We start from the raw sequence: 18,437 nt of genomic DNA, 5'->3' as shown, positions 1-18,437 counted from the left end.
TCATCTCCAAATACCACCACCAGGGCATTAGGGCTTCAACTAATGGATGGAGGAGGACACAATCAGTCCATATTGTGGTCTAGGAAGCAGATGCCCAGATAAATACGGATGTATGAGCTTACTGCTATGCTGAGGTACAAATTATCTTCTGGCATCTATCACTCATGGGTACAAATATCATGGGGACACTGGGACCATGGGACAAAACAAATCTGCTGGTAAAGAGCACACCTGTGTCAGAAGCTCCTCACTGCATCCTACTCTCCCTTGAAGCAGGGCCTATTACCCCCCCAGTGTGCCCCATCCTGGAGTTGCAGGTGACAGAGTTTCTGCCCAGCCCTTCGGTTCTGGGGTGAGGCACAGGCCTAAAGGTGCTTGTAGGCGGGAGCCAAAGCTTAGAGTACAGGCAGCTTGGATTCAAGTTTGGTCTATCAGCTGGGCGATGGTCAGGAATGCATACAACCTACATGAGCATCCCTCTTAAAATATGCAGAGCATGAGTGTAAGGACCCTGGGCCAAGAAGGAGTGCCCAACAGAGGAAGCTGCTGTCACTCATGGACTGCACAGGCAAGCAACCATCAGAGTACACAGAAGCCTGGGCAGAAGCCATGCCCCGCCTCCTCACTTCTGTTCCCTTTCATAACACGTGTCAGGAGAGGACCCTCCTGAAACTTAAAGCTCTGTCCAAAGTTACCATCACCCACCTGCTTGTCATATTCAGGAGAAACTGGGTCAGAAATTTCCTTATGTGTTTTCCTAATCCCTTGACCTTGAAAAGTGTTGCTTCATTGTCATAGTGATCATTTCAAAAACTAAAGGCATGCCTTTCCCTCTGTTTCAGCTCTTTACTTCTGTATTTGGAGTGGGACTGAAGACTTCCGAGAAATGGTTCAGAATGGGTTACAGAACTCTGAATAAAATAAAGCTGGACAAAACCCTGAAATTCACACCAATGCAGAAAGCAGGTAAACTGTCCTGCCTACAGATCTCCTGCTGTGGTCAGGGGCTCATCAGGTGGTGGTAGAGCTAAGTCAGCTGAACTTCAACTCCAATGCTGGTACCTGGGTCACTTGTTTGCTCTCTTTTTTTTTGTACTTGGTTAAAAGCACAAGCTTTTGGAATCAGACACACCTGGATCCAAATCCTGGCTCCAACACTGGGCGGCTACATGATCTTGAGCAAGCCTGTTCAAGTTTCTAAGCCTAAGCTACCATGTCTATAAAAGGGGGGTAACATTGCTAGTAAATGGGGAATAAATCAGATCATGCTGGCAAAGCCCTTAGCACCAATCCTGGCACAGGGCAAAGACTCTCCACAAGAGAACCCGTCATTCCTGCATCCAAGCATCACACGGGGTTGCCCTGTTGATCTGGTTCATACTGAACTGGCTCTAGACGTTTGGTCCTTGCTGTCTCCCTTGGGGGAAAGGTGTGGGAGCAGAGTCAAGGGAAGAAAATGGATATAAAGATTGAGGAGTAAAAAATATTTGAGCAAACCAAGAGTCATTGCTGGCACAAATGTGGATCTGCTTTAGAAACCACAAGACACCAGTAAAGAGAAGGGAAAGTGTGCAAATCTAGGCAGATGGTTGATCTAACTGCTCAGGACCTACCAGTTTGAGAAGACAAGACTATGGTGAGACAGCTGAAGGCTGGCAGGACTTCCTACAGGTTGAAGGTGGTGGCTTGGGTGTTTCCATCTATGGAGGGCTGTGGTACACTTTTTTAAATGAAGAAATGCAAAGGCCCAAAAAGATGTACGTGTTTTAAACATTTACTTTCAACATGTAATACAAATACGATATAACTGCAATCAGAGAGAGCAAGCCACATCCAGCAGCATTGAGTACAGCCATCCTGTAGTATATTACATCCCTGGTACTTATTTCTCTTGTAACTGGAAGTTCATACTTTTTTGACCACATTCTTGCAATTCCTCCACCACTCACCCTCATCTCCGATAACCACAAATCTGATTTCTCTTCTACAAGTTTTTGGTTTTAGATTTCACATTTAAGTGAGATTATAGAATATTTGTCTTTCTCTTGACTTATTTCACTTAACATTATGTCCTCAAGATACATCCATGTAGTTGCAAATGGCAGGATATCCTCACCTCCATGGTTGAATAATATTCATACAAACATACACCCGCACAACTCCTTTATCCATCTACTGTTGGATATTTAGGTTGTTTCCTAAGACAGCAGTCTTAGCTATTGTGAATAACACTGCTGTGAACATGGCCTGCGCAAATCCCTTTGACATAGCATTTTCATTTCCTTCAGATGTATTCCTAGAAGCAGGACTGCTGGATCACATACTCATTCTATTTTTAATTTTTGGAGGAAGCTCCCTCCATGGGCCTGTGGGACTAACCAAATCATTATCACAACTGTGTCTGAACTTCCATCCACCACTTTCCAACTCTGAATCTTCCCCTCCTAAATCTATATGCATTATCTTTCAAGATTCATAGGACACAGTTTATTGGTCAAGAAGGCTGGTTCTTCAGTAAGAAGTCCTACAGCTTGCTTTCCAGGTGGATATGAAATATAGGCTCTTTCTCCGTCAGGCAATTTTAAGTCTCTTTCTTACAAGTCAGAAAGCAGAGTCATCATTACCATGAAAAATTCACAACCAAGAGTATAGAGAACACACTCGTCTCTGGGGAAAGAGTTTGGTGATGCCTGTGGTCATGTTTGCGCTATCTGGGGGCAGAATCCCCTCCCACAGAGGGCTGGTCATGTCATGTGTCACTCTCTCCATTGACCTGTTCAATGGCCCCTCAGGATTCCTCTATTATGAAGATCTTGTCAGCTGTGTGACCAGGGCAGAAGCAGAGGCAGTTGGCATGCTGGTTAAAGAGGCCGTCTGGGCATTTCTGCCTGAAGCCTTCGTCACCATGACAGGAGGATTCCGGAGGTAGATAATGAGAGCTCCTTTTGCCTCTCCTGCTCTAACACCTTCAGTGGCTCCCTATATTCAGAAGTTCAGGCTTCTGAGCATGGCACAAAGGCCTTTGGTGATCTGGTACCAGCCTGTCTCTGTGGTCTCATCTTTTGTACCTCACGTTCCCACCCCAGCAACCCCAAATGCCTTGTCTTTGCAAACACAGAGCTGTTTCATGCCTCTATGACTCGCTCGCTCGTCGGTCCCTTCTGCTTGGACTAGCTTTCCTCAAATTGTCACCTGGCTGACTTCTCATCTTTTAAGACTCAATTGAGGTACCACCCCCTCCTCCAGGCTCAACCCGACAGACTACCTCAGGGCTACCTGCCAAGTAACTTGTTTGTATACATCCTTTCCCTCACTTAGTTTGTAGATGTTAGTGCTCTGTGAGAACCAGGAGCCTGGCATAAAGCAGGTACTCAAGAAATACTGGCCAAATCAATGAGTAGAATGAACAAATTCTTCACAAAAACGTGTGCCTCGTTGGATGTTGAGGCCTCCTTCCTGAAAGAAATTCCTTGCCTCCCACCCCACCACTCCTCCAGCTCTCCCTGTGGCCCTCTTACCTGCTTGCTTTTGGCCATCCTGGCAAGCCAAGTCTGAAGTGAGGGAGCAAGTGGGAGAGGAAGATCAAATCTAAGAAAATGCCTTCAGTCAATGTCCTAATTCTGAGAGCCCTCTCTTGTATCATAGTTCTTGGTTTGCTCGTCGCCATTCTTGTCTCTATATGGACGTGGGGGTGAGTGCAGAAGAAATCATTTCCTTTGCTATTTTTTACCCACACATATGTCATCCCGTACGCACTATGTGGGATTTTTTTTCTGTCATAAAGTTATTCTACGAAGAGTAGAATTGTACAACAAGGATATTTTTAAAAAATTTATCATGAGCATTTTGTGGTGCTCCAACCTTGAGCACAGGACACAAAAACAAAGGTGACTTTGTTTGGGAGCTAAAATTCGGAGCTAAAAACTAATTCATTTCCATTTTATACTTTTTTTTTTGTTCAGAGGTAAGAAGATTGGGCATGATGTAGATTTTTTAATTACCAGCCCCGGGTCAACAGATGAAGACGAGGAACAACTTTTACCGAAAGTGATAAACTTATGGGAAAGGAAGGTAAGAAGAAGGATCAAAAGTGGATGTTTGGACACTCAAGCAGTCCATTAACACAACTGAATTTTGCATACTGTTTACCTCATAATTTTGTAATGACTATCTGATTGTCAATGATTTGCAACAGCTTACACAATAGCATGACACCCGATGAGACTTATCTGCCTGGGGTCCTAGAGTCCATGTTGTGAATATCAATCTTGCATATACACACTTGCCTTGTTTCCAACGGGGCCAAGGGTGTGAATGTCTCTGTATTGGACGTTCAGGAGCATTACATCTCTGAAACAAATGGAGAGCAGGTACAGACCTGGGAGGTATGAGATGGCCAGCCCAGTTTAGGCATCGGGCAGGACTGCTGGGATTGGGATAGAAGCAGCCAGGAGGTGTCGCTGGTGCCTGGAACTCTCTTCTGTTCAACAACTACCTTGACTTTGTCCTGAGATGGGAAAAAAGAAACTCATGAAAAGATGAGCTCAGAAGCACCAACCCACTGAGGAGATGAGACTTCTCCTAGGCTACCTATTGCCCAGCAGAGGAGGTGAAGGATGGGCAGCAGGGAGAGCCTCCTGGGCCCTGACTGGTGCCCCACTCCAGTGAGAACTCTACTTTCCAAAGAGACCAGAGGGCTCCACCCCAGGGACCTACAGGACTGGTGGGCTGACAAACCTAGGGCTGGTGTTTTTCTGGCCCAGCTGCATCCTTCCTGAGCAAGCTGGCCCCTGCTGGGTGTGGGCCATGCTCCCTGATATGGCAGAAAGAGAGAAACCTCAGATCAAGTGAAAATAAGAGCCAGAAACACAACACCCTGGAACTAGTAGCACAAGAAGGGAGGACCCAACGTAGGAACCAGATCCCCAGCCCCCTCTGTCCTTCTCAGAAGAGTGGATCCAGGGACCCTGAGAGTGATCCTCCTGGGCCAAACCAGGAGAAGGCAGCATGAGAAGAGTCAGCCCCACCTACACGGGCCCCTCTGCTCTACTTGAGCAAGAAAGGTGGGACTTTCTCATAGATAGTACACTAAGTACACTGCATAGACAGTGCACTAAGGCCCTGGGTGGGGACTGCAAGGCCAGCATTCCCTGTGAGGACCTATTCAGCCTTGGTTTTTATTTACTTATTTATTTATTTATTTATAAATAAATAAGATTTTATTTATTTATTTGACAGAGATCACAAGCAGGCAGAGAGGCAGGCACAGAGAGAGGGGGAAGCATCACGACCTGAGCTTAAGGCAGAGGCTTTAACCCACTGAGTCGCCCAGGTGCCCCTCAGCCTCGGTTTTTAGGCACACCACGCTCCCCATGCCCTGAGGCTGTCCCGGACTAAGACAAGGATGGAGGAATGGGGACATGGGGACAAGACGCCTTCCCTCCTCTTGCCTTTCCTCCGTTTGAGGCAGTCATAGGTCTGCCCTCCAAGCAAAGAGATGGGCCAGCGGGTGGAGGCCAACATTAAGCCTGTGGGTTTTATTTAGGACGTTCAAAGTTTACCGGCTGCATGACCTGGGGCGCTTTGCTCAACCCTTCCTCATCGACGAAACAGGGATATCAAGGCTCTGCCATTTCATTCACGGGGAGGATTAACGGAGAATCCGATAAAGCACCCGACACAGTGACTAGTAAGGGCGAACGCCTGCTAAACACAGGCTGTCAGCGGGATCACGCCTGCGCAATTGTCCCCTGCGCTCTGCTGAGAGCCAGGCCCGGCGCCAGGTGAGGGGACCCGGAAGTGAGTGGGCGCAGCTGCTCTTCCCTCGCAGACAAACAGGCCTCCGGAAGCCGACACTGAGGGCCAGCTGGGTGTCCCAGGTCTGCCCGCATCCTCACAGCCTGGGACCTGTCCCTCCCACCCTGGCTGGGAACTCTGCGTGCGTAACTTCCCCCTCAACCTCGCTCCTCACGCCACAGACGTTCTTACCCCAACTCGCATTTTCCAGATTATCCGGGTGATCGCCCACGCAGGCCTACGCATGCGCATACTCACACAGCACGCACGCGTTACGTTACATCACGTCACGTTACATTACGCGTTACGTTCCTTGACTGTGAAGAACAGCTTGGCAGGGCTGGTCAGCTGACTCTGAATGCGAGCCTTCTAGAAGAGCCCTGGGTCAGTGCCCGGAGAGGGAGGAAAAGGAGCTTGGAGCACTGTTCTGTGGATGGGCGTCCACATGGCCAAGGCTCCTTCAGCCTGAAATCTCCCTGGCCAGCACAGCTCAGCCCAAGGAGGGGAGGACTGCTGGGGGGAGGGGCGGGGGTTGGGCCCTGGTGGGTGGGCCTCTCACTCCTCTGTTGGTCTATCCTCCCCGAAGGCTGAGAGATTGAAAGTATTTACACTCTTTAGGGAAAAGAATATATTCACTCCTGCTGAGAAACAGATTTCTAATAGGGGATGTAGTCTTCTGAGAAGGGGGTGCAGGGAATTAGAACACAAGGGCGGATGGATCGTGGCCCTCACATAAGGGGAGGGCCTCACCTTCTAGCCTCTCAACCCTCCCTGCTCCGCTGGCGAACCTGGCGAACCTGATACTAAACTTGGGGCCACGGGGACTCCCTCTTTGTGAGAAGTGGAACCTTGGGAGCTGAGCGCTCCTCTCCTACGGTACCCCAGGGAGGGAGGGAGGAAGGAACAGGGGAAGGCCTCCCTCTCCTTTGTCAGGAGTCAGTTTCCAGTAGGAAGTAAAGAACATGCTGGTAGGAAATGTTCCCATCGACAGCCAGAGCCCGAAACTTCAAAGGAATTTTCAAAGAAGGAAAGAAGTGGGGCGCCTGGGTGGCTCAGTGGGTTAAAGCCTCTGCCTTCAGCTCAGGTCATGATCCCAGGGTCGTGGGATCGAGCCCCGCATCAGGCTCTCTGCTCAGCGGGGAGCCTGCTTCCCCTCTCTCTCTCTGCCTGCCTCTCTGTCTGCTTGTGATTTCTGTCTCAAATAAGTAAATAAAATCTTAAAAAAAAAAAAAAAGGAAGGAAAGAAGTTACCGAAGGGGAAATCGGGGGCAACAAGGAAAGAAACAGTAGAACATAGAGCCCCAAAACAGCCCAGGCTAGAGAGTAGGAAGCAACATCACGGAGTGAGTGTGTGAGTGTGTGTGTGTGTGTGTGTGTGTGTGTGTGTGTTTGACAACAGTGCCCTGCAGCAGACGCTGAAGGGAAGTGCCTAAATAAGCAGACAGCAGCATTGTATTCCAGGCATGCCTTCCCAAATGCCTTGCAAGATTCAAAGCAAACCCTTCCCAAGGATGGCCCATTGTCTAGGACCAGCCAGTGTGGCAGAAGTGCAAACACAGCTTACAATTATTAGAAAGCCAGTTTTGTGGATTTTGGCGGGAGGTGGGTATTTTTGCAAATTTAACTTTAAAGAAAGGCTTGTGAATATTTTAATAGCTCACTCTTCAAAGGTACATAATTCAAATTTACAAGAAAGGCTGCTGTAATGTACTAATTTATGTAAGTTTCATTAAAAAGCAGAATTGTGTTTTCCTCAGCTGGTTGATTAGATCACCCTAGGGCAACATTTGCCACCTTCCCCAGAGGGTCTCCCGGACATCAGTGCTTCCCTCTCAGTCCCCTCCAAACGCTGTATTCTTCCTAATAGCGTTCCTGGGGGAGCCACTAAAGGACTAGAGTTCCCTCTTTTGAGGTCAGAAAAAGGATCCCCTTCAACGGCTGAACCGAAACAATGTCTCTTGGAGGGCTGCAGAAGAAATGCAAAGCATTCCTTATAACAAAATGAACGGAACCAGTAGTGCTCAAACTGTGGTCCCTGGACTAGCAGTGATGAAGTTCTAGAACCTAGGTGAGGTTTGGTGGGCTGAGGTCCGGAGCCGACGACCAAGAAAGAATTCTTGAGACATCTTTGGTGCAAAATGGTGGTTTATTAAAGCACGGGGACAGGACCCGTGGGCAGGAAGAGCTGCTGCCCCGGGTTGTGAGGGATGAGAGGTTATGTACCCTGCTGTTGGGGGAAGGTGAGGGGAAGGGAGGTTTCAGTGGAGTTTTCATATGCTAAAGAGGGCCTACAAGGTGCCAGGATGTTCCAGGCCTGCCGGAGGCCTTGCCCTTGCTGCTGGATCAGTGTGGTCTTTAGACCGGCCATTAACATTAAGATAGTTGGGAGACTTTTTGGTGGGGTGTCACAATCCTGCTATCTATCGTCTTTGTTAGTGAGATTTAGGACATTTGTAAGCCAAGGGAGACTCCTGTCTAGCAGGATTGTGAGCTCTGCAAGTTAACTATTTGCTTATTGTTCATGGCAGTCAGGGCTGCCTGAGGGATGCTACACTTATGGAGGGGAAAGGGTGAAGAGGGGGTGCAAGGCGCCAGCTTTTGCTTTGTCCTCAGCCAGCCTCCTGCTCCCTCATCATTCCCCCCTGAACAATTTTGACCCTTAAATCTTTAAGGTGGTTGAAGGTGGAAGGTCTCATCTTCTGTAACTTCTTCCTGCTGAATAGGGGCGTAGAGCTGTCCCTACCTACTGGGGTCAATATTGATCAGTGGAGGAATGTATAGGGGAGTTACGAAAGGCGGAGGCAGCCGAATCCAGCGCTGACAGTGAAGGAGTGTCTTTGCGCGTGGTAAGGATCATATGTCGTGGTGAAGTCATTGCAGCAATGGAGTCTCGGCACCAAGTAGAGAAACATGGAACAAAGCAACATATTAAAGTTAATAAGGCGAGAAGAATGAGAAGAAGAAGGAGATTTGGCCATAGTCCTCCTTCAAACCAGGAACTTAACCATTCACTGAGAGAGAAGGATCTTGTAGGGCCTTAATCTGGGTATTCATGTCTTTTATTAGTCCTGTGACATTTTTGTGATAGTCTCGAATGTACACACAACATTCTGTCTTGATAATTGCACATGTGCCACCCTGTGCTGCTGTCAGGACTTCTAAGGCCATCCTATTTTGTAGGACTGCCTTGCGTATTTGTGAGACTTCGGTATTAAGTAGGGAGATGCTGTTCAGTGAGTCATTGAGTGCCTTTGTAGTATATTTATTAAGGGCTTCTACATGCCACATGACATCCTCTAGTCCCGCAGATGGAACAAAGATGGATGCTAAGTGATCATACCATTTAAAAACAGATCGTGTCCATCTTTGTTTCAAGTTGGGGAGATTAGCTGGAGTTGTAATGGTTTTAGTAATGCGCCCATGAATCCAGGCAAATCCTAAGGTACAGCGACCTATGTACCCTGGAGGAAGCCAGGGCCACAGGTTGGTTCCACATATCCAGTGGGTTCCATTTGGAGCTGGCCATCTAATGCCAGGTCACCTTACCCAATCAGTAGCAAAACATTCAGTAGCCTGGAGTACTATTATTTGGGAACACATTTCTTATGATAGCCGTCCTCGATACTGTGTGTTATTTGTCCAAGTATCCTACGTATGATTCTTTTGTTCCCAGCATAAAACTGCCTTTTAACTGAGCTGTCCAATCGTGGGTGTGAACCACAAATATGTATCCCGGATCTGATATATGCCATCTTCAGTATAGTGATAAGGAGGGTTTTGTAACTTAGGCCCATATTTGATTGGGGAGTTATGGCTTGATAGCAATCCCCTTTCCTTCCAAATAGCTCCATGGGCATGTAGTACCAGGAAAGCATATTTGGAGTCAGTATAAATGTTAATTCTTAGACTTTGGCAATTGCAAAGTGCTAGTGAGCACTATGGCACACCTAGCTTTTCTTATTTTTTTCTATGAAAACTACTGTCATCAGAAAACCAACTGTCATTCATATTTTTAACAGGGGCATCTTAAATCTGGACAAATAGAGTAAGCAAGATTAACAACCTTTTTTGCTCTATAGAGAAAGAAGTACAGTGGTCAGGTTCAGGCATACAGGTAACTAGGTTTAAAGTTTGACAAGTTTTAAGTATTATTTCTGGCATATCTGTAAGTATGGCCCAATATTTAATTAGTTGGCCTCCATCACACACTGGTGGCCTTTGATTTCTAAGACAAATCTGGACCTGATGTGAAGTCATTACAGTCAGGGACTGTCCCATAGTGAGCTTTGAGGCTCTTTTATGAGGGCTGTTCTAGGTTTTGCTAAAGCATCTATTTGCAATTGCACCTCAACGGAGGTGGCCTCTAGGATAAATATGACAAAGGGGTGAAACCAATAAGAAGACCTTTGAGTGGGCCAGCCTTAACAATATCCTGATTACAGAGGATCACTGGCAAGTGAGAGAAAACTTGTCAAGAGATAAGGGGAGTCCCCCATGGATCATTCAATCCACTCATAAAGAAAGTGGGGTCATCCACGGTGCCTCCAAGTCCATAGTTGATCCTATGGAGTGTGACAGGTTGGCTTTTAGGCAATTTCATTATCCCAGCCACACACAAGGTATTAGTTAAGTTATATAATTGTAGGAAATTAATCCCATTTTCCAGTTGTTTAATCATGTGCCGTGGGGTCTGCGAATATCCCCACAAAACAGTAAGATCGACTAAAGAGGCTACTGTACAACTTCTCTGAAGTTTACCTCAAATTGTTTAGCTTAGGTAAACATTTAAAGACCATCAAATCTAGAATTTAACATCCATAAAGGTGTGTTACTAAAACAATTTTTCTCTCTAAAATAACCCTCATTTACAGAGATAGCCAAATCAGGACTAATTCACTTGTGAAACAAGTCCAGTTTTAACAAACTTGGCCTATTATTTACATAAGCTCAGCAAGAACAGTGAGTGTGATCAATAGATCTTTTAGAATCTGCTTTGCTGGAACTTTGTATAAGGAATCTCTAGGTTGAACTTTTAGTAGCCTCTCCGGGCCAGAAGCCAAGCCACATACTTGCCATCAGGCATGCCTGCAATACCTGTTAATTTGGGCGAATGCCTCTTCTGAGTCTCCGCACCTACCAAAGAGTGACATTCTTTACTCACCTGGTGAGGCTGCTGGGAACTCTGTAAGCAAGGTATCAATCAGGCCAACAGTCCCAAGGGGCTTTATGGCTCCAGGTTTCATAAAGTCAACCTTAGTTCCTTTAAACTGTCTGGTCATATCTGAGTCTTTTCAAATATGACATCCCAGTCAAAGCCTTGGTAAAATAACCCGTGTTTCCAATTCTTTCCTGTTACAAGGAGAACAGATTCTTATTGGACTTATGCAAATGACTGATTGCCATGGAAGAAAGAATACTTAACTGAGACCTTTTGGTTTCAGAGGGTTCAGATAGAGAGAAAAGGTGAATGCTTTGAGCACTTTTACAAATGAGCACTTTTACATCTCTGTAAAGTTACAGATAACTTTCTTAAAAGTACTTTCTTAAAAGTATCCCTAGTCTGGAAGAGCAAACATTAGAGAGAACCAGCAATGTTTAAAGGAAGACAAAACATTAAGAGACACAACACTATAATCTTTTAGTTCATTTAGTCCCAGGTTACTAATTCTGGTGAATGCGGCTTTAGTCCGTTTTGGAAATTCTTACCCATTTCAGTTTTAGGATTTTCAAGCATATCAAATATCTATATTTGTCCTGAAAGTCCTTTACAGGAATCTCCTTGAAGATAATTTTACAAGAGAATTAAAACAATTATAAATGACAAAAATTCAGAATGGATATGGTTAGAGTTGATGAGGAGAGTTTATACAATTTAGCTGCAAGGAAGTCAGGTTACAATTTCTGTGACACATAACATTCCCATAATTACAGTATCAAGCGGTGATCTCTCAAAACGTTAAAACTTTAGGAAGTGCGTAGAATCTCTAGAATAGTTATAGTATTTTCCCAAATGTAACCCAATGCTTGTCACTGGTTCAGTAGTACTTCATGAGCAACTTCACATACCAAGGAAAAGCATGAGTTAAAGAGATTTACAATTTAAATCTTGTCAACATTTGCTAAAATCTTAGACTAAATATAATTAGGGATGTTAAACACCTGATAAAACAAAGCATAGAAACTGGTTTTTCTGGGCAGGCAAAGAGAAAACTATTTACATTTTCTTAACAGCAGATCAATTGATCTAAGAAAACATTGTCCTTTTGAACAGAGACAATTTCAGTCTTGTACCAACGTACCTTTAAAACCCATTCATTTCAATCTTCGTTCATTCTTGACTATAGCTAAAATTCCTTTTCTGAAGATTTCCCTTCACAAACCTTCTACAACTTTCCTTTGCATTCAGGTTTTCTCCCAAGTCATTTCTTTCTAAACAACCATCTCATTTAGGACAAAATTACCTTCCCTTACCTTCCACAAAATGTATTCCCATTCCTTAAGTCTTTCTTACATATCTCCTACTTTCCTACATACAGAGTTTCCCTTTATTTCCATCAGTCTTAGTTACACTAAGCAGAACTTTGTATTCTTAGAAACACCTTTAGTTATTAACCAATTGTGAACTGTTACAACAGAATTCTTCAGGTGGCAATTTATGTATCAGTTAAGTGGCAAACAAGTTTACCAACAGATTTAAATACTCTTAGTTTCTTTGCAGTAAGAAGTCAAAAGCACAAACCTACATCCAGTAATTAACGACTTAGCATTTTATCCTGTTTGGTTAAGATACAGGTGTCCACAATTTAATTCCATTTGTCATCCAAGCAAAACTTTAAAAAACTTTCAGGTTACCAAAGACTTTGAAAGCTACTTCAGCAATTACCCATTAGAACTTTGAGACAGACAATTAACCATCAGTTTAGTTATTTCTTTGCTAACAAATTTTAATAAATAACACAAGCTTATTTGACCTTCAGTAAACTTCGAAGTTTCACATTTACTGCTGATAACTTAAAAGACACGTCTTTCTTAATTAAACCAACAAATTTAACTTAGTTCCAATAGCGATTTACATTCCACCTGGGCCCACTCCAATTTGAATGTTTACCTGAGACATGCGTGGGAAGATCTGGAGTGGGGGTGTTCTTCTTGCTCCTTGACAGTGAAGAGAGAAGGAGCCGTGGTGCATGATCTAGAGGCTAGTCATGCAGGCTGCACGCGCGTTGGTACAGAAACACAATAAGGGGGAAACAGAAGAAACAAAGTGCTGCCAGGAGGCAGAGAAAAGATTCCCGGTTTTAGAGCTCTTAAGCCCCAACAGAGGAGCAGACGCCATGCTTTCCCACCAGCAAGGGGGAAGGGGTTAGGCAGTCCAAGTCAGGCCAGAGAACACAGGGAAACTTCCCCGAAACAAAGAGTTTCGGCAGCTGCTTGGGAATATTCCTTATAGTCTCTGTCTCGAGTTAGACCAACCCCAGTTGGCTCCAGTTATAGCCATTAACACGGGACGTGAGTGAGGGAGAAGCCCCCACATCTATTAAGAGAAACAGAGAAATAAAGCCAGAGTCCCCTTTGCTAGGGATGGCCCAGCAACCTGGGTTTACTAGAAGAAGGCTTATTTACGTAATTACCATCCAATATGTCAGGAGAAAGTTTACTAGCTGACTCATTTGGGCAAACACATTCCGCAAAAGCCCCTTAGTCTGGGGTCCTGGTGTAGAGCAATGAAGGCCTAGGTACGAGCGGTGAAGGTATCCTAGGTCCATTTGCCCTGTTTCCTGCAGAGGAGATCTAACTGATAGATCCCACTGAGGCCATGCAGTGTTACAGGAGCTCAGTCCTTTCCTAAGTTTTGCAATCCAAATTATTTCCAGTGGGTTAAAAGGCACCCCAAGGTAGAGTCCTTGGGAACTGAAGCCTACTGAGGCCATGCTTCCAGAAAAGTAATGAAGGTCCATTACCAAATCCCCCCTGACTCCTGGGTAGCGTCCCACGCAGGATATGTCAGAGGTTCCTGTGTGTCAAAAGCGACCAGAGGCGTCCCTCAAGATATCGCTATTGATCACCATCCTGCCTTCCCTGGGAAGACATTCCTGCCATAAAAGGCCCTGGAGGGGTGCCGGCGTCCCTCCACTTCCCCATCGCATCCTAGGCTGCTGATGGGTGCCTGGTGAATGGACTAAAACGCTTGTGCCATGCTATCGTATGTCCTGAAGACTGCATACTGTTTTGCCATATTAACCCATGGAAATGCTAGAGAAGTTTTGGCAAGGGGAATTACTCAATTTCATAGCTTTAGGCGGTTTGCAGAAGACACTGACGAGAAACAGTAAAGTCTGAAATCCATCATGGTCTAAGCGACATTCCAACACATGTGGCCCTTGCAGCCAACTTCCCTAGGAAACGGTCCCCGGTTGCGTTTTAATTCAATCGGGTACTGGTTTCGGCCGGCTCCCCAGTGGAGAGGTCCCACGGCCAGAAGTGGCTAGACCGGGCATGTGGAGGGGATCACATTAGATCAATCAGGAGGAAACCTCACACGGGAGTCTTAAGATTGGCAGCCGTCCTGGTGACTTAGTTGGCTGTCCCGTGCCCAAGAGAGACAACTTTCTATAAGAACAGGAATAAAGAGAGGCCATCAAGTTTCTGGGTCTTATTGCCATTCCGGCCAGGGTACTACTAACTTACAGCCAAAAGGCAGACGCGCTCTCCCCCCCGTGGAGTAGCCACGGGCTAGAGGATTACAGCCTGAGCAATTGACATGCAAGTGTTCCAATAAGCCCATACTCCTTGAAAAAGCCCCTGAAATCAGAGTAAATGGAGAGAAAGTACTCACCAATTTTGCACCGAAGCTCAGAGTCCAAATGTAAAGACTCACAGCCCCACGTTGGGCGCCATATGATGAAGTTCTAGAACCTAGGTGAGGTTTGGTGGGCTGAGGTCCGGAGCCGACGACCAAGAAAGAATTCTTGAGACATCTTTGGTGCAAAATGGTGGTTTATTAAAGCACGGGGACAGGACCCGTGGGCAGGAAGAGCTGCTGCCCCGGGTTGTGAGGGATGGCAGGTTATGTACCCTGCTGTTGGGGGAAGGGGAGGGGAAGGGAGGTTTCAGTGGAGTTTTCATATGCTAAAGAGGGCCTACAAGGTGCCAGGATGTTCCAGGCCTGCCGGAGGCCTTGCCCTTGCTGCTGGATCAGTGTTGTCTTTAGACCGGCCATTAACATTAAGATAGTTGGGAGACTTTTTGGTGGGGTGTCACAATCCTGCTATCTATCGTCTTTGTTAGTGAGATTTAGGACATTTGTAAGCCAAGGGAGACTCCTGTCTAGCAGGATTGTGAGCTCTGCAAGTTAACTATTTGCTTATTGTTCATGGCAGTCAGGGCTGCCTGAGCGATGCTACACTTATGGAGGGGAAAGGGTGAAGAGGGGGTGCAAGGCGCCAGCTTTTGCTTTGTCCTCAGCCAGCCTCCTGCTCCCTCATCAGCAGCACCCTGGGAACGTGTTAGAGATGCAGAGTCTCGCCCTCCCTCCTTCCCTCCACGGAATGACTCTGGGCACAGGGCCCTACAAACTCTGCTGTGACAAACTTTCCAGATGCTTCTGATGATAAAATTCGAGAACATCTGACCTAAGGACAACAAATCACATACCTTAATAGCTACGATTGAATTCTTTTAAGGTTATTTGGTTTTTTAGTTGACACTTAGATTTAGCATTTATTATTGCCATCTCCCTGCCTGTCCACCAAGCAGACAAATTGGGGCATCGCTGGGCCCATCTTAGAATCACTTCCTATCTTTCTGACTCAGGAGCAGTAGGTGAAATAACCATCACTAACATTATGCCACTCTCCAAGGCGGACAGAGTGACAGTCTTTGTCCTCAAAGGGATAAGGCAAGTTTCTGAGCACTGACTTGTAATTCAGAAGTAAGGAGAAGGGTTCTCTGGAGCTTTGGCCTAATTGCTAAATTCCTCTGCAGCAGAGAGAGGATAATACACCCAGTTCCTGGCTTCCTCTCCCATTGTGGTCAAGTGGACTCACACACAGCAAGGACAAAACATGGCCACGTTCTGCTCAAATCTGTGAAGCTTCTGTTGAGAGCATTCTTTAAGAGCCCAGTATAAAATGGCAGACCCTGTCCACCGGGGAGTCTCCTAATGTCTTTCTGTTTGTTTTCAGGGATTACTTTTATACTGTGACCTTGTGGAGTCGACATTTGAAAAGTTAAAGTTGCCTAGCAGGAAGGTGGATGCTTTAGATCATTTTCAAAAATGCTTTCTGATTTTAAAATTGCACCATCAGAGAGTGGACAGTGGCAAGTGCAGCCAGCAGGAGGGGAAGACCTGGAAGGCCATCCGCGTGGACCTGGTCATGTGCCCCTACGAGCGCCGTGCCTTTGCCCTGCTGGGCTGGACTGGCTCACGGGTAAGTGCTCTGTGGGTCCAAAAGATATGGGCTGGGTCTACTGGGGCCCAGGAGAAAGACAGCGGCAGTGGAGGCAGGGTAACAGGGAGAAGTGCCCAGAAACCTCCAGATCCGGGCATTCTACCTGCATGCAGTCAAGTGAGACTAATTAATTTAGAACAGTGTGGCCCAGGGCTGGCAGCTGCTCACCTGGGAGCAGGTGAGATATGTAAATCCCCCCCCCCATCTCCCACCCTGCCCCCACCCCACCATCCCTATCCGATCTCCTGAATCAGAAACTTTGGGGATGGCGCCCAGGAATCTGTGTTTGAAAAAAGCCTTGCACATATTTCATATTTCTGATGTAGCTAGAGTGTGAGGACCGATGCAGAGAAAGCAGCAAGGTGGCTGAGCGTACAGGTTTGGCTTCTCCCAGAGCTGGTCATGAAGCACTACTCTCCCTCCTACCAGCTGGGGGATTTCTAATGAGTTCCCTGTGTCCTTGAAGACTTGGTTTTTCCATCAGGTCCTAGGGACCTCAACCACCTCTTGCTGAGGGGCTGTAGGAATAGGTGAGATAAAGCTGGCAAAGCCCTCAGTACCACATGGGCCACATGGTCAGTGCTGGCCAAGTGGCAGCTCTCAATCCCACCATGTTATATTCACAACAGTGGTGCCCCTGATTTGATTCTTATCAGCTTGAGCTCCCCCCTCTGATGTAAGCACCCCTCCCTTCTATCAGTGTCCCCGGGTAACTAGCTATGACTTTGGTGACGTGTGCCTTTAGAGGGTTTTGTGTAGATGAATGACATAACACAGATTAATTGTCCTCAACCTTGAGTTAAGTGCCCAGTGCCTTTGCTTGAGTTGCAGTTATTTCAACAGAGGGTCTTGGCCCTAGAATTTCTTACTCTCACCAAAAATATTGGCTGACATTTTTCATTCATGAAAGCTGGAAAAACTGATGGAACAATATATCATAAATGCAGCTTGTTGACCTGAATCTTTGGGAACATAGAGTCTGTTGAGAAAGGGGAGTTCCAAAAGGAAGTCCAAGGTTACACAAGATCAGGCCACTTAGGAATCACTGGCAGAAATGGTTTCCTCTTGTCCATTTTGTTTGAAGATGGGTGTAGGGGTGCCTGGGTGGCTCATGGGTTAAAGCCTCTGCCTTCAGCTCAGGTCATGATCCCAGGGTCCTGGGATCAAGCCCTGTGTCGGGCTCTCTGCTCAGCAGGGAGCCTGCTTCCTCCTCTCTCTCTGCCTGCTTCTCTGCCTACTTGTGATCTCCGTCTGTTAAATAAATAAATAAAATCTTAAAAAAGAAAAAAAAGTTTTGAAGATGGGTGTATTTCCAGCACACTCTAGTCTCTTCTCTCAGAGTCCTTGAAATTACTGCTATTGGTTCTGCAGGTGTTGATAGAACACTAAGCTTTTCGCTGGGCCACTTTAAATGATTTAACCTCTTTAAGCCCCAATTGTGCCATCTCTGTGGTGAGTAACAGTGGTGCCCACCTCCAATGTCACCATTTGGGTTAAAAGAGAGGCTGCATGGGTTTAAATGTGGCATGTGCCCAGCGTATGGTAGCTACTCATGTTTTTATCTTTATGCCCTATTTATGCAGTCACTAAACATAGTGTGTTTTGTCTCCAGGTTGATACCTGTTGGTGGGCAACCAGAATTAGTTCTAGTCTAAAATTCTTTAGGTGAGAAATTCATTTTCACCTTTTTACCCAGAGGTTTCAGAGCCTAGGAATTATTCTCCACACATTTCATCTATTAATCTCACCTTAATTTGGGGCCTCTAACTGTGAATGGTGCCCTTGAGAGTTTTGCAGTACACAACCTGCACAGCTATATGCAGCAGCTCTGGATCCATCTCTGAAGTCTGTTGTGACCAATGACACAGCAAGCCTGATACCATTACCCCTGCTCAATGTTCAGCCTTTCTTTATCTGAAACACAAGACATTGTCCTTGCCATGCCTGTTTCACAGGGTCATTGTGAGAAACTAAAGAGACTTTAAAGCAAAAGGCAGAACTGTCTCAGGTAAAGTGCCTGAGCTTTGGGATGCAGGAGTCTAGGTCCTAGCTCTATCATTGGTTGTGTGGTAAATGACTTAAGCTCTCTAGGCGTCCTTTCTTCATCTGAAAAACAGGCTAATAACAACTCTAGCCTTACAGGATTGTAATGAGCATTTAACGAGACAATGCCCTCTTCTCAGCACAGTT

At 46.0% G+C, this 18,437-nt stretch overlaps 1 protein-coding gene across 2 annotated transcripts in view; it reads left to right on the top strand.

The window, feature by feature from the left end:
* The window catches only part of DNTT (DNA nucleotidylexotransferase), a 38,601-nt gene that overhangs the window by 15,782 nt on the left and 4,382 nt on the right, over positions 1-18,437 (top strand). For both annotated transcript variants that reach the window (XM_004749591.3, XM_004749590.3), the window contains exons 6-9: positions 843-966; positions 2,793-2,925; positions 3,963-4,071; positions 15,981-16,226. In XM_004749591.3, coding sequence (XP_004749648.1) covers positions 843-966; positions 2,793-2,925; positions 3,963-4,071; positions 15,981-16,226 — 612 coding nt within the window. The remainder of the gene's footprint in view (positions 1-842; positions 967-2,792; positions 2,926-3,962; positions 4,072-15,980; positions 16,227-18,437) is intronic.

Source organism: Mustela putorius, unplaced genomic scaffold, assembly GCF_011764305.1.
Source record: "Mustela putorius furo isolate JIRA1106 unplaced genomic scaffold, ASM1176430v1.1 tig00003909_pilon_pilon_pilon, whole genome shotgun sequence".
Taxonomy (NCBI): Eukaryota; Metazoa; Chordata; class Mammalia; order Carnivora; family Mustelidae; genus Mustela; species Mustela putorius.
The sequence above is the reverse complement of the archived record's forward strand: the minus strand, read 5'-3'. Positions and strand labels throughout refer to the sequence as shown.